A 15,311-nucleotide genomic window follows, 5' to 3' on the forward strand; every position below is an offset into this window, starting at 1 on the left:
GCGCACCCATACAAGGACACGCATTATGTGCGTGACTTATCTGTCATGCGTGCTAGAGTGGAACTGAGCCATAACCTTCTGAGGTTAGGGAGTGAGGGGTGATGGAGAGGTGGGGGAAGAGGGCTTAGATAAGGGTGAGGTGGGGGTGAGGGGTTAGGGAGGGAGGGAGGGAGGGAGGGAGGGAGGGAGGGAGGGAGGGAGGGAGGGAGGGAGGGAGGGAGGGAGGGAGGGAGGGAGGGAGGGAGGGAGGGAGGGAGGGAGGGAGAAGAGGGAGGGATTAGGGAGGGAGGGAGGAGAGGGGGGATTACAGAGTGAGAGGGGTGAGTGGTGAGGGAGGGAGGGGGTGACGGAGTACTGTGTAAAGAAATCTGTGGGAACGAGAGGCCGAATAAAAGCCTCTGTCATTGTCAGCCAGTGTGTGGGTGTATGTGTGTAGTATGTGTGTGTGTGTGTGTGTGTGTGTGTGTGCGTGTATGTAAATGGTGTGTTTGTGTGTCTGTATATGGTGAGTGTGTATTGTGTGTGTATATAGGGTGCGTGTATGTGTGTGATGTGTGTCTGTGTGTACATGAGAAAGTTCTGTGAGTGTTGTTGATAACTTCAGTAGAAGTTAGGTGGCTGTGCGTTAGGGAATCGGGCTAGTAATCAGAAGGTTGCTGGTTCGATCCCCGGGTCTGCCAACTGACGTTGTGTCCCTGTACTTACTGTAAGTCGCTCTGGATAAGAGCGTCTGCTAAATGACTAAATGTAAATGTAAGATCTCCCGCATGGTTTCGAGGGAGATGAGGATGACGTCACGTAACAATGACATCTGGGGTAATTCATACAAAGATGAGTAACCTTGAATATGATCGAATAAATCAATGTTTCCTGCCATGGCGCTAGATATCCGTTAGGAGGCGCTGTGGTCTGCAGCTACATCCTCTGTGGATTCTCGTGGTGTCTTAAAGAATGTGGGTATCTTTGTGGCGCATCCATGCCAACTTTCGCAATGTTGCTGCTGCACCATGCGAATGGAATGGGATCACCAAGACAACCGTGACGAATTACCTCAACATCTGGTCACATCTGTCAAGTCACGCGCAACTGTTTCAAGCACTGACGAATCCAAGGGGTGAGCAAAAAAATACGTAAACACCCCAATCTCCCCATGCTAAAATATATATTTTTACATCATAGTATATTTCATTCAAAATATCATTATTATTGGCATTATTTAAATCTTATAATCATTTATAGTTGCATGAAGACACCGTCCCTCCCCGCCTCCATGCCACCCCTTTGCCAGCCCAGGTGAAAATGTCTATAGATCCGTCCCTTATAGATCCACAATAACAACACCAACACAAATACATGGAATTTCATCTGTGTGTCTTTTGCATTATGGTTAAGTTGTGGGGAGTCGTTTGGACGGATGTAACTAACCATCTAACTAACTAACTAACTACATAAGTTTCTCATAGTCTGTAGCTATAGTGTTGACTACAGTGGGCCAGCCTCCGGCGCCACCGGGGATTACATATTCCAGCGTGATCTTGGCTACACCCAGAACTGCTCTAGCTCAGAAGGAAACAGCCCTATTACCGATAAACACACGTCTTCCTTGACGGCTTCGTCTAACCCGCCGGACGCAACTGGCAAGATGCGGGTGGCCCTGACCGTTTCCGTTTTGCTTGTGTTACAGGTAACCTCCATCGGAATGCTTTTTTAAGCTAACATGACGCGCAGGTGAAAGTAATTATCACCCCAACAACCAGCAGTAGAATTTATATTTTAATCGATGTAGGCTATCTGAAATGCATTTACTTATACGTGCAAAGACGCGCCGAGATTTGTTCGCCATTAACCGTGCACGAGAGAAGTTAGACTAGTACAATTCTTAACCTTTAGCAATTCTCGACCTTGCATGTCGAGAATTGTCTCCATGACTCATGTGTGCATAACATTTGGCAATGTGTCCACGCGCATTCGCTGAGTATTGTTATGGGGATTCAACATTTCAGCATGGTGAAATCTAGAGCAGTTAATTAGTGTAGCAATTACATCAGACTGTTGATCTCTCAATCCTCTCTCTTTCTTACACACAATTACTCTCTCCAGCTCTCTGTCTGTTTCTCACCCCCTTTATCTCTCCCTGTCACCCCTCTCTCTAACTCCCCCCCACCCCCATAAAACCAGTTGGTTGTGGTTTGTTGTCTCAGTACTGCTACAGAGCTCGCTATACTGACAATGCACCAACATCCTCCTATATGTTTCCTGTATCTCTCTCCTGTCTCTCTCACCTGTATCTCTGTCCTGTATCTCTGTCCTGTATGTTTTACTTGTACATCTTTCCTCACATCTCTCCTCATATCTCTCTCTTTCTCTCTCTCTCTCTCTCTTTGCAGCTGCAGTGCCAGGCTCTAGAGGAGGTTGAGTGTCTGAGGCTTCTGGGAGCACTGCAGAACCAGCACCATGCCCAGTACCAGAACCAGCACCATGCCCAGTACCAGAACCAGCACCGTGCCCATAACCAGAACCAGCACCGTGCCCATAACCAGAACCAGCACCGTGCCCATAACCAGACCGTGCACCTGCACAAGGCCAAGGAGCAACCTGAGGTACTAACCCAGCAGGGAGTGTCCTGCTTCAGCCTGGCCCAGAGCCTAAGAACCTACATCTCCAAGGTAGTCTTTCCTGAATATGATCTATGTCTCTACAGTAGGTACTACACTAGCCTTCCCTGAATATAATCTCCAAGGTAGTTCTCCACTAACTCTGCCTCATTATAATCTCCAAAGTAGGTATTCCACTTGCCCTGCCTGAATAATCTACATCACAAGATTAAGTACTCCACTTGTTCTGGTTTACAGTTTTTCTCGATTGGTTACACACATTTTCTGAATGCATACCTCATACTCTCAGAACTCTACACACAAATCAAAGAAACACACACACACAATGGGCGAAACCCCTCACTTCTCCTGCAAAATTAAACTTAACATTCAAAACAATGTTATTTAATCTCAAAATGGTATTTTGTTTTCAAATGACAAACACAAACCATCATATGAATAGACATTTATAAGAACCATTTGAACACTGATGTGCTCAATGTAAAACACTATGATGAATGGAAAACACTTCTTCTTCATTCATCATAGTGAGTTAGGCCTTTTTTTGTTCAGTGTTACATTTACTACAGACAGTACATACATAAGTGTGTTGTAAAATATTTGAGAATATTGTTTTTATACTCAGAACACAGAAATACACGGTAACAAATATATTTTACATATATGTACACAGTGTACATCCCAACCAACACAAAGTTGCACATACAGCGGTTTACATACAAAACAACAGAATAATTTACTGTATAGTGTATACAGTTACATTATTATTATTTTTCTTTGTATTTGCCGTAATGTTATGGCGTTATTTTCTAGGACCATGTTCATGATTTCAGTTTCCTGTTCAGGAGACAGAAGACGTTCCCGACCACCTTGTGTTGGTAATCTTTCAGTTCTGCCAAACATATAGTAAAATACTGTAAATACTGTGTAGGAATACAAAGTAGGAATACATTTTCCAAATACTTGAAACATACTTTATTTTTACAGTCCTACAGAACAGTCCACAGGCAATACTTTACTACTGTACTCATTGAGTACTGTATTGATATGCAGTAGGCCTACTGCAATTTTGTAGTGAGAGTAGATTTCTTACCTATTCTCATTTCGGAAAGTCCCGATGATGGATGCTACAGTGTACCTGCTCAAATTTGGCTGTACTCTTTGCCCAGCCTCCCTCATTGTTAGACCATGGTTGACTACATGGTCAACCAAAGCGGCTCGGATCTCATCAGAGATTATGGTCCTTGGCCTTCCTCATCCTCGTCCTCCCTGTCCTCCTCCTCTTACTCTCACTCCTCTGCCTCTGTTTCCAATGTTGGCATCCATTGCTCAAAAACAGAAAAGGTCACCTGTTGCCCTTTTATTCTAAAGCTCTGATTGCTATTTGTAAAACTGTGTGACAGGTGTTTGTCCATGCGATGAGTCAGTGTGCGTATTTGAATGGCAGTGTGTTCTTTGTGAAAACAAAAGATTTTCTTCATGAAAATTGTGCCAAATGCAGAGAATTGTGTGTAATGTTTTGAAAAAAGTGTGTGTTAGAACTGCAATTTGAGTGTAAAGCAGGAATTGTGCTTGTAGTTTAGCAGAATTGGTTCATGGGGTTGGTGCATGAGTTACATGTTGTGGTCATTGTGTCTCAAGTACCAGTATTTGTGTGTAAACAATTGAGAAAAACTGTAATATGATCTATGCCTTCAGAGTAGTCTACTAGCCCTACCTGAACTTGATTTATGTCTCTGAGATATTTTAATCATATAATCCAGATCAAGCCAATTCGAGCCAGCCACTCAATTCCTCCAGGAAGTCTGGTTTGAGTCCTGTCTAATAACTTTAGGAATTCTAAACACCAAGCCCTAAACACACAAATGAGCTTCCCCAGCATTACAGCGCTTCCTCTCCATGGACTCTCTCCTACCCTCCTCACTCCTTCCCATGCTCCTTTCTGTCACACACACACACATACACACACATGTAGACACACACACATACATATCCTCTCTGTCTAACATCCAGATTAAGCGTGTAAAGCTGATAGAGGTGTCCTGCCAGGAAAGACTGAGTCACACTCTGGTCAGCTGATCTTTAAGGGGAGGATGGAGTGAGAGGATGAGGGGTGGAGGGGACGAAGGAGTGAGATGATGAGGGCGGAGGGGAAGGGGGGATGAAGGAGTGAGAGGATGAGGGGCGGAGGGGAGAAGGAGGGAGTGAGAGGAGTGGTGCAGGGTAAGAGGGGATGGGAGGATGAGGGGTGGAGGGGAGGATGGAATTACATGGAGGGGAAACACGTGAAGGGGATGAGGGGGTGGGGGACATGGAGGGGAGGGGAGATAGGATAAACAGTAAGAGTTATAAAAGCATTGTGACTAAGCGTCCTCTCAAGTAATTCTATTATCTGGTCCTGAGGCTGCAGACTCTGGTCAAATTACTTAAAGGACGAACACGGATGATTTAATTAAACGATTCAGTGAGAGGGATCCAGGCAGGAAATGCTGGATGTGGAGTCCTTGGGTGTCGACTGGGCTTCTCGGAGCTCGGACGATCCCCCCTCGAGGTGCCCTGGAAAGCAGGAGGGGAGGTCGAGAATAGAAGAGGAGATGGAAACATAAGTGGCTGGAAATAGCAAGTTTGTATTCATAGGAGGCTACTGCCTAGACTGAGTTATATGTTGGATTAGCTGATGAGTATCAGGTATGTCATCGTTATGGTGATCAGGTACGTAGACAAGGTGGCAGATGGGAGTTGTGGTCTTCTCCTCCGCCAACTTCAGTCTTGTCCAACTTCATGTATATTGTAATAAACAGTATGTAATTATAGCATCACCTCCATTAGATGCTGTTTATTTTCCAGGTGACGGAAAGGATCGTCTCTGAGCACATCCTTTCAGGTAACATTCACACCCTCCATCCATCCTTTCATGCATTTCTTCATCCCTCTATCCATCCTTCCATCTGTACATACATCCATCCCTCTTTCCATCATCTATTCCTCTATCCATCCATTCATCCATTAACTCTCTAACCCTCCATCCAGTTCCTCTACATCCCTCCATCCATGCATCCAACCATTCATCATCTATCTCTCTCTATCCAACCCTCTATTCATCCCTTCATCTCTTTCTATCCATCCCTCCTTCCACCTCTCTATACCTCTACCCCTCCAACCCTTCATCCCTCCCTGTAACACTCTGGTCTCTCTTCAGAGTCTCTCCCCGCCAGAGGGACCACACGCAACCTGCAGCCCTCCGCCCACCTCACTCTCCGAGACAGCGGGCTACAGGGTAGGTATCTCTCCCTCTCCTCCAGGTCCTACTTACCTCTCCTCTTCTTTAGGCCCTAGTTACCTCCCCATTCACCCCAGGTCCCAGTTACCTCCCCCCACTCCCCCGTGTCCTGTTCACCCCTTCCCCCTCACATCTCTCCCCAGGGCCGGTCTCATCCTCCCCCCAGAGAGACCTCCACCAGTCCTGCCGCTACCCGGTCCTGTCCTGGTCCAATCACAGCATGGTGTCTCACCTGTACAACATGAGCATGTCCGGGGGCCGTCTCCGCGTGGCGCGCTCGGGTCTTTACCACGTCTATGCCCAGCTGACCCTGCACTACGCCTCCCTGGGCCACCAGGGGGCACCGGAGCACAGCCACCAGCTGGTGCTGTGCATAAGTAGGAAGACGTCGTACGCAAAGCCCATCCTTCTGCTGAAGGGCGTGGCCACGCGCCGCTGGGCCCCCGATCCTGAGCCTGCCGTCCACTCCCTCCACCAGGGGGCACTGTTCTCCCTGCGCGCCGGAGACCAGCTGCTCGTCTCTGTGTCGTCACCCGCCGTGCTGCACCACCCTGAGGACGCTGCCAGCTACTTTGGGGCATCCCGCTATGACCCCTGACCCCATAGAGGAGCTGTGTTACTGTGCCCCAGTGATAAGGAACAACAATCATGGAGGCAATTTGTCACTTAACCAACAAACATGTTTTTTATCTGGGATAAAAAACATGTTTGAAAATGTATTCCTACATGTTATCTTTTAGTTACATTTTGTATGTTTTGTATCTGGGACTTGTAGTTCAGTTTTGTATGTTTGGTATCAGCAGAGTTTTAACTGAATCACAAAGGTGCTTGATTGGTTATTCATTTGGTGGCTTGTCACAGCTTCTGAGCTGGAAGTATGACGTATGGTTGGACTGAATAAAATATATTGGTATGTGAAGTTAGCTGTTCACAGAAATGCAAGACTGCGTTCAGTTGCAGTGTTGCTCATTCATGTTTGGACTTGTTTGTTTGAACCAATTTCTTGATTTCCTCATGTGTCACCGACTGTGCTATCTCGCTCTCTCACTGTTTTATTCCTAGCAAAGTTCAAATGACAGGAATGCATTAGTGATATATTACATAGTTTATAATCTTAGATTAGTGTTAATTGCAGTTAATGAACACATAACACACAGATGGGTTCCCAGGTTAGGGAGTGGTAGTTGTTAGGGAGTGGTAGTTCATGGGTAGTGCCTGCTGTAGCTGTCAACCAGCGTAGTCCAAAACAAGTACACCTCAGAGGTGACTCCCCCCGGAGTGGTGGAGCCTAGCAGAAGAGCTGCCTGCTGCCCTTAAGACCCCCCTCTCTGGAGGACAGCAGCGTGCTTCGTGAACACAGGATGGAGTGTCTGGTTTATATTGACTGAGAAGCACAACTATTCATCTCTGAACAGATCTCTCAGGCTAAGGTGATGGAGAAGGTGGAGACGATATAAGACATAGATGTTATCGATGATGAAGATAATTATGATGATCCTTCCTCTCCCCTCATCGCTGGGGCTGATCTGCATGCTAAATCAGCACAGCCAACCAACCAGAGTTAACAGAGCAAGCCAGCCAAACAGAATACTGTTTACAGAGTCAGCCAACCAACCAGAATACTGTTTAATACAGGCATAGCCAGAAAACAGATCTAGGCAGTTCTGGGTCTCTGTGCTCCACAGTGCTGTCTGGAGGGTCAGTTGAAGAGGATGGAGTCCTGTTCTCCACAGTGCTGTCTGGAGGGTCAGTTGAAGAGGATGGAGTCTGGGTCTCTGTTGGCCATGGACGCCAGGTGTTTTAGGATGTCCTTCTTAGTGATGATGCCCAGCAGACGCCTGCAAAACAACCACACAGACTTTACACAACATACACACTTAAAAAAAAAAAAAACTTCACACACACAAAAACACTTTACACACACACTTTACACAACACACACACTTTACACACACACACTTTACACAACATACACGTGCGTACCCGTTGTGAGTGACAAGGCACTGTCTCAGGCCCAGCTTCCTGAAGATGTCCACCACGATGTCCATGGCGGTGTGGTCGGTGAGAGTGAGGGGGCCCAGGTCCAGGATGCTGCGCAGCTTCAGCGGGGGGGGGCTCCCGGGGGGCTGGGGGGGCGGGTGCTCCGTGAAGAAGATGCGCGACGAGCTGACCACGCCCTCCTGACGCTGCCGGGCGCTATCTGGGAAGGGAGAGTGAGGGAGAGTTCCTGCGGTTACCTGGCTGTGTGTATATGTGTTTGTTTGTATGTATAACAGTGTAAGTGTGTGAGTGTAGTGTGTGTGTGTGTGTGTGTAGAACAGTGTGTGTAGGTCTGTGCGTATAACTGTCTGTGTATGACTGTGTGTGGTGTATCACTATGTCTACGAGAGTATGCACGCCCCCCCCGGCCCCCACCTATAGAAATGACCAGGTCCCTGCGCAGCACGAAGCCGACCAGCCGCTGGGACTCGCGGGACACGACCACGGGGAAACCGCTGTAGGCCGTGCTGGCCACCAGCTCCTCCGCCTCCTGCACGCTCATCCCATCCTGCGTGAGCACGGACAGCGGTGGGTCGCCGTGGCGCGGCCGCATCACGTCCATGGCCAGGGTCTTGTGGCTGAACTCCTCCTTGGGCTCCAGGAAGGGGTAGCCGTTGAGGCGGATGTGCGCCTCGTAGATGCCCTCCTTGCCCAGGGCGTCCGCCACCCACTTGCTGGTCATGGCGGCGGCCATGAGGGGCACGATGTACTCCAGGCCGCCCGTCAGCTCGAACATGATGACCACCAGGGAAACGGTCATCCTGGTCACGCCGCCTGGGGCGCAGGGAGTCACACCAGACACAGGGTTCTTGCAGGTTTCAGCAAGTCAAATTTAAGACCTTTTTAAGACATTTTAAGACCATAAAGATTGAAATTTAAGACCTACACGACGCATTACCCCCAAAAAATATTAAAATCAAAGAAATTCTGAAAAAAACATTTTATTTCAATTAATTCAGTCATTGAAAAAGCATACATTTAATTTACAGATAAAACAATCACATTAGCAATTTTTTAATATTTTTTGGGCAAAGTTTGCAGCGAGCCTTGTACCTGGAGCTGGGTACCGCTTGTAACCAACAGCGGAAATCGCTGTGATCTAGCCATGTCTCGTTGAAAGTACACTTTCCCATTTTCCACACGTAGCCGAACTTTAACAAACTCTGAGGAAGCGCAGACGTATTTCGCGGGCAGGTATTGCATTTATAACAGGATTTGTAGTTTTATCACCGTGTACATACCAACACCAATATCCCCCAGAAAGAACTACAACACACCGAACCAACGTTCTGAGGGCAGCGTTCTGCTGGTTTTGTTTGTAGAGCTCCGCTTTGTAGGCTGCGACTCAATACTTTTTTGCTACTTTGTCATAACTTTCTGCGGCCAGCGGTTCTGGAAATGAACGAGGGTAAAACCTTTTTTAGACCTGACTAAATGAAATTTAAGACCTCGGATGAAAATATGGCCGTTTTTAAGACGTTTTAAGGCCTTAAATTTAAAGTTCTGAATTTTAGACTTTTTAAGACCCCGCGGGAACCCTGCAGACAGAACAGGAAGTCACACCAGACAGGAAGTCACACCAGACAGGAAGTCACTTCAGACAGGAAGTCACTCCAGACAGGAAGTTACACCAGACAGGAAGTTATTCCAGACAGGAAGTCACACCAGACAGGAAGTTACACCAGACAGGAAGTTACACCCAAGTACACAAACACACACACAGCCCCCCGTCTAGACTCACCCAAACAAGAAGCGGCCCCCACCATAGCGTACAGGCCTGGTGTGATACAGTCGGCTCCGGGGGAGCACCAACCTTGGAACACCAGCCAATCATGGTGGTACAACGCCAGCTGCTCCATGCCAATGCCTAGCAACCGCCCCGCGATGGCGCCCACTGCCATGCTAGGGATGAATAGACCCGAAGGCACCTGGAGCACACACAGACCGTACACACACATACCATACAAACACACCATACAAACACACATATACATACACACACATATACATATACCACAAACACACACAGTTAAACACCATACACACCTGATGGTAGTATGTAAGTGCGCGTGGGCATACCTTCATGCCGAAGGTAACCACGGTGATGAGCATCTTAAAGACCAGTGCGAGAGCCAGCTGCCACATGGCGGTGTACACCCCCCTCCCGGCCGGCCTATCAGGAAGCCTGTTGCTGACGCGCGTCACGTTGACGTTGTCGTAGTTACAGAGCTGGGAGGAGTCGAGCAGGCCGCAGTCATTGAAGAGCTCGGAGATCAGCTCGCTGGTTGAGCCGCGCGTGTAGGGGTTAGGGAACGCCACCAGTCCTGTCACCGCCGTCACCACCAGCACCTGCAACAGGAGGTCAAACAGTCATCCTCTAGAAACGTTGAACAGGAAGTTAAGCAGTCTTCCTCTATAAACCAGTAACAGGAAGTTATTAAATCATCCTCCAGAAACTTGAAACAGAAAGTTATACAGAAGAACTCTAGAAGAAACCAGACAGTCAACGAGTCATCCTCTCTCACCTGGTTTATACAACAGCCAATCACTTAGTCAACCAGTCAGTCAGTCAATCAGTCACCTCCTGGTCAGTGTATTGGCCCAGGCAGTAAAGCAGCAAGTAAACTAGCCAGAAAACAAGGCAGCCAGTGAGGCAGTCAGTAAACCAGCCAGTAAAACCAGTCAGTAAAGCAGTCAACCTGTCAGTAAGCCAGGCAATGAGGCATTCACCTCCAGGACAGGATAGCGGCCTAGCCAGGTGGTCTTGCGGCGCCTACACCAGGCGATGTTGGCACGGATGAACATTGCCCCCCAGATGCCCCCGAACACCCCCAGCAGCACGAAGGGGATGAGCTCCAGCAGGTGCCAGGGGGTGTGGAACTCAACGTAGAACAGCACCAGGCGGCTGTCCCCGAACGGGTTGATGCTGCGCAGTGTGAATGCCGCCACCAGCGCGGCGAAGAATGACCGCCACAGAGTCTTCAGGGGGAAGTAGTAACTCACCTGACAGGAAGTAGACAGGGATCAGCTGACAGGATGTGGACACAGATCAGCTCACAGCCTGTGACTAGTTGACCAGTAGTAGCTAGCAGTAACTAGTTGACCATTAGTAGCTAGCAGTTACTAGCAGTAACTAGTTGACCGGTTGTAACTAGCAGTAATATCACTTCCTACGTCTCACCTCCTCCAGGCTGAAGAGAACTCCTCCTATTGGTGCTCCAAACGCTACAGACACTCCCACAGCAGCTGCCGCAGACAGCACCTACACACAAACACACACACACAGGGAATAGTTACCCATCAGCCTTTTTTTTCTTTTTACTTCTTGTCTTCCCTCCCTCATCCTCACCCCCCTCTCCTCCACCCTCCCCTCCCTCTCCCCCTCACCTCTCGTCTCTTGGCCTCGTTCTTGCGGTACTTGGTGAACAGGTGGCAGAGGATGTTCCCGCAGCAGCAGGCTACGTGGACCAGGGGCCCCTCCTTCCCCAGGCTCAGCCCCGACGACACGGCCAGCACCAGGGTCACCGTCTTCACCACCAGGGTCCACTTCCCCAGGTAGCCGCGGATAATGAAGCCGCTAAGGATGGTCTTGATCTGCACACACACACACTCTTACAGCTGGACCTTTAGCATGCGTGTGTGCGCGCATGTGTGTGTGTGTGTGTGTTTAAGTGTGCATGTATGTGTGTGCATGAGTGTGTGTGCTTGTGTGTATACATGTGTGCGAGCGTACATGTGTGTGTGTACCTCAGGTATCCCAGATCCACAGGCGTAGGGGGCGAAGGCTCGGACCAGGGTGACGGCCAGGAAGGAGAAGAGCAGAGCCCAGCTCACATACAGCAGGTAGTTCACTATGTAAGCTGCTGCACCCTGGAACACACACACACACAATCCCACACACACCATGTTGTTCACTACCCAGAGCTGATCATCGGCACAAATACTTAAGGCCGATAACGCAGTGTTGTTTTTTTCGGTGCCTCACATCCAGGCCTGAGCAGCCGACCCGGTTGGAGCCAGACACCCTGAGGAGAAATGTTTTTCAATGTCTTTGTTAATTCAGATGTCTCCTGTACTATATGTGTCTCCCCGGTCTGAATCTCTGGGGTTGTCAAAGTGTGTATACGTGTGTGTGTGTGCGCTAGGGTGTGTATGCGTGTGTGTGCGCGTGTATGCAAATGTGCGCGCATGCATTTGTGTATGTGTGTGTGTGAGCCCACCTCCGTGGAGCCTGTGAGCAGCTGTGCCCAGGAGGTCCACTGGGGGCACTGTTCCCGGTCTTGGAAGGTGGTGTGGTTGGAGCCCCAGCAGCAGTGCTCTCTGTTGAACCAGAACCCACTCAAACACACGCCCTCCTTCAGGTCTGTCATCCAATGAGCCGAGATGTCGATCCCTCCCGCCAGCGCCCCTGGAGACGGACACGCCCCTCAGCCAATCAGCAGCTCTCTCTTCAGATGTTCCAAGTGTGTGTAAGCGTGTTAGTATGTGTGTTTGTGCGTGTGTGTTTTTTAATGTGTGTGTATCCTACCTGACATGAGTCCTATGAGCAGCATAAGCAGCCATCCAGAGAAAGCATCACACACACTCTTCACCAGCGCCCAAGTAGACTCCTTACTCTTACTGGCAATCTGCGCACACACACACACAGTTACTGGATGATGTTATTACTCAGCAATAGAGCTGAGGTTGGGCTCAAGGTTAGGGGTGAGCGGTTAGAGGTCAGGGGTCACCTCTCTGTGTCGGTCCCGATCCTTGGTCTTCTCTCTGACCCAGTCGATGGTGTTGAAGTCCTCATACGTCCCCAGGCCTGGGACAGGCTCGTCCAGCAGCTCCAGCAGCCTGGGGACCCCCTCTACACCATCTTCTGGGGGAGGGGCGGCACGGGTGGAGGAAAAGAGAGAAAGGCATGTGCAGGGGGAGAGAGAAAGAGAGGCAAAGAGAGAGAGGGATGGGCAGAGGGAGAGAGAGAGAGAGAGAGAGAGAGAGAGAGAGAGAGAGAGAGAGAGAGAGAGGGATGGGCAGGGGGAGAGACATAGGGAGAGGCAGGGGAAGGGAAAAGGGAGAGAGAGGGACAGGCAGCCGGGGAAAGAGGGGGGCAGGCAGAGAGAGAGATAGAGAGGAGGTCAGGGGAAGGAAGAGTGGGAAGGAGGAGGAAGTGCAGATATGACACAGACATCAGGTAAGTTCATATCGTATTGTTGTTATAAACTCATGGTGTCTAATCATGCTGGTCTCATTCAGACAGGAAAAAGCAGGAACGCCCATAAGCTCAGTAAAACATTGATGGAAACACACTGTTTCCTGGTATTACTGATGTCCGAAGAGCCAACAAAAACAATAGTCCTTCACAGACTTGGTTACCAGCTGACATACCACCAGGGGCGGATCTACCGGGGTGGCATGGGGTGGCAAATGCCACCCTAAAAATAGCCTTGCCACCCCAGCTGCCACCCCAGTTGGCAGCTTTGAAAACAAAGAAAAGTTGTGGCTCATCGGACATTTGCGAGAGCGAATTTCTAATATCCGAATGCAAGTAAATGCAGCACGAAAACGACTCCATCCACCCTCCCCACACCGCCACCGAAGTTGCTTTCATTTGAACACAAGGAAGGCGCAAAGTGACCATTGAAGGCTTCAACTCAAGGAAGAAATCGTTGGCACGGACAGCAGACCACACCGGAGGAATGAGGTGTTAAGCAATTATCTATTAATGACTAAGAATAATTACAAAAGTGCAGGGCTATACAGAGTTGCAATGTTACTTTTCCTGTTGAATTGAGGTTAATAACATTAACTCGTGAATTCTTTGGGCAACAAAGCAACAACAAAGATGACTGTGGTAAAGTTAGTTTGAAGTTCGATATTCAACAGATATTGGGACGCCCAGTATTGTGTTATTTTAACGGTGTTTAGCACTGCTACGACCGGCCGCTTAGCCAATGCTTTTGGCTGCCTAAACAAGTACGTTTAGGGACCGTCAAAAAATTACATATTTCAAAGTCAATAGCTTTTCAACAACATGAACTAGGAGCGTCAAAATAATGTTAAACTTTTGAAGATGTATGCATTCATGCTGCAAAGCCTTTATTTTGTTCATTTGCATCTCAGGTTATAAAAAAATATTTTATTCAAAATAAATCTTCAAACTTCAATAGCTTTTTGGTATTGTGACCTATAATCCTCAAATTCATTTCAGTGTTCACTGACTATGCATACATGTTGCACAGCCTTTAGTTTTTTCATTTTGATCTCACACACATTTGCCACGGGATGCCACCCCTCAAAATCTCCTGCCACCCTCTTGCCACCCCATGAATATTTTTCTAGATCCGCCCCTGCATACCACCTCCTCTATCCCCAACCTCACTCCTGTTCTCCAGCCCCAATTCTCCAGCCTCCAGCCCCAGTTCTCTAACCCCAGTTCTCCAGTCCAGCCCTTGCCCACCCACTACTCAAGACCCAGTTCTCTGATCGGCGTCCCTACCGTCCCTGTCGAGAGACTGCACGTCTTCGGTGACGGAAAAGTCCAGCGTGGCTCCGGTTATCTCCACCATATCGTCGTAGCTGCTGCCGCTCTTCGTGCCGCTCAACGCACTGTTCAAGCTCTCGGTGCAGTAGCTCGAGTTGTCCATTCAGACAACCTGCAGCCACACGGAAATTAACGCAGGGTCCAAAGACTGCAGTTAACAGCTTCGCTAGAGATAAGAGCGGTCTCTATACTGTACTGGCGTACGCAAAACAATGTCAGCTATCATCGTGTACCTCCGAGGTATCTAGATATGACTAATTTAAAGCTGTAAGGCCGTAACTTCACATTATATGATATTGACATGATGCATCTCATTCGCTGTATGAGACACTCCGTCACACTGGCCAATAATAGTCAGATGCTCGGTATCGGGAAAGAATGGGCAAGCGTTGTCAAACATAACGGATTATTATTCTGAAAGGTTTAGACTACTGTCCAGTCGTTATAACCGGCTGAATTAATATGAGCTCGCTGCGTGCCTGAGTCAGTGACCGTATTTCGTATTTTTACAGTAACGTCATCAAATCTAAGCTTACCGTTATCTAACTTGATGACTAAGACGAGTAGCTAGCGTTAAGCAAAGATAACGTGAATGGCATCCCAAAATGCTTAGCTATGTTGCCGTTATTGATGGTGTTGCTTGACAAAATCCTTGCGGTTGTTGTCCCATAACTGCATGCAGACAGTAGAAGTCAATCTCAGAGCGTCGCATCTGACAATCGGAGCTCTATTATTCTAACCACGTTGTCTGGCCAGTCATCTCAGTTGATAAATGTTGTTAAATAAAAAATATTGAAACTGTAGGATTTATGAATGCAATTTATCGTCAGTCAGATGCAATCCAAAG

General features: G+C 48.3%; 2 protein-coding genes across 6 annotated transcripts; one reads left to right on the plus strand and one right to left on the minus strand.

Moving 5' to 3' along the window:
* The first annotated feature begins 1,530 nt into the window (after window positions 1-1,530).
* On the plus strand, window positions 1,531-6,837 carry tnfsf10l3 (tumor necrosis factor (ligand) superfamily, member 10 like 3). 3 transcript variants are annotated; one of them, XM_067229077.1, is made up of 6 exons: window positions 1,531-1,684; window positions 2,388-2,463; window positions 2,512-2,666; window positions 5,463-5,499; window positions 5,815-5,892; window positions 6,039-6,837. In XM_067229077.1, the coding sequence occupies exons 1-6, from the start codon at window positions 1,643-1,645 to the stop codon at window positions 6,491-6,493; spliced, it is 843 nt and encodes a 280-aa protein (XP_067085178.1). In that variant the 5' UTR covers window positions 1,531-1,642; the 3' UTR covers window positions 6,494-6,837. The 3 variants fall into 3 exon arrangements, with proteins under 3 accessions (XP_067085178.1, XP_067085179.1, XP_067085177.1); XM_067229078.1 differs by having other exon boundaries at window positions 2,388-2,600; XM_067229076.1 differs by having other exon boundaries at window positions 1,532-1,684; window positions 2,388-2,666.
* A 146-nt stretch (window positions 6,838-6,983) lies between these two features.
* On the minus strand, window positions 6,984-15,084 carry clcn5a (chloride channel, voltage-sensitive 5a). 3 transcript variants are annotated; one of them, XM_067228773.1, is made up of 14 exons: window positions 15,001-15,084; window positions 14,420-14,576; window positions 12,666-12,796; window positions 12,464-12,563; window positions 12,156-12,343; window positions 11,683-11,805; window positions 11,323-11,529; window positions 11,117-11,197; window positions 10,666-10,938; window positions 10,015-10,284; window positions 9,677-9,863; window positions 8,311-8,709; window positions 7,879-8,095; window positions 6,984-7,733 (listed from the first exon to the last, which is right to left on the minus strand). In XM_067228773.1, exons 2-14 carry the CDS (start codon window positions 14,565-14,567, stop codon window positions 7,643-7,645), a joined length of 2,415 nt encoding a protein of 804 aa, XP_067084874.1. In that variant the 5' UTR covers window positions 14,568-14,576; window positions 15,001-15,084; the 3' UTR covers window positions 6,984-7,642. The 3 variants fall into 3 exon arrangements, with proteins under 3 accessions (XP_067084874.1, XP_067084873.1, XP_067084875.1); XM_067228772.1 differs by having other exon boundaries at window positions 12,666-12,799; XM_067228774.1 differs by lacking the exons at window positions 12,156-12,343; window positions 12,464-12,563 and having other exon boundaries at window positions 12,666-12,799.
* Between the last annotated feature and the right edge of the window lie 227 nt (window positions 15,085-15,311).

This window comes from Osmerus mordax, chromosome 25 (genome assembly GCF_038355195.1).
Source record: "Osmerus mordax isolate fOsmMor3 chromosome 25, fOsmMor3.pri, whole genome shotgun sequence".
Classification (NCBI taxonomy): Eukaryota; Metazoa; Chordata; class Actinopteri; order Osmeriformes; family Osmeridae; genus Osmerus; species Osmerus mordax.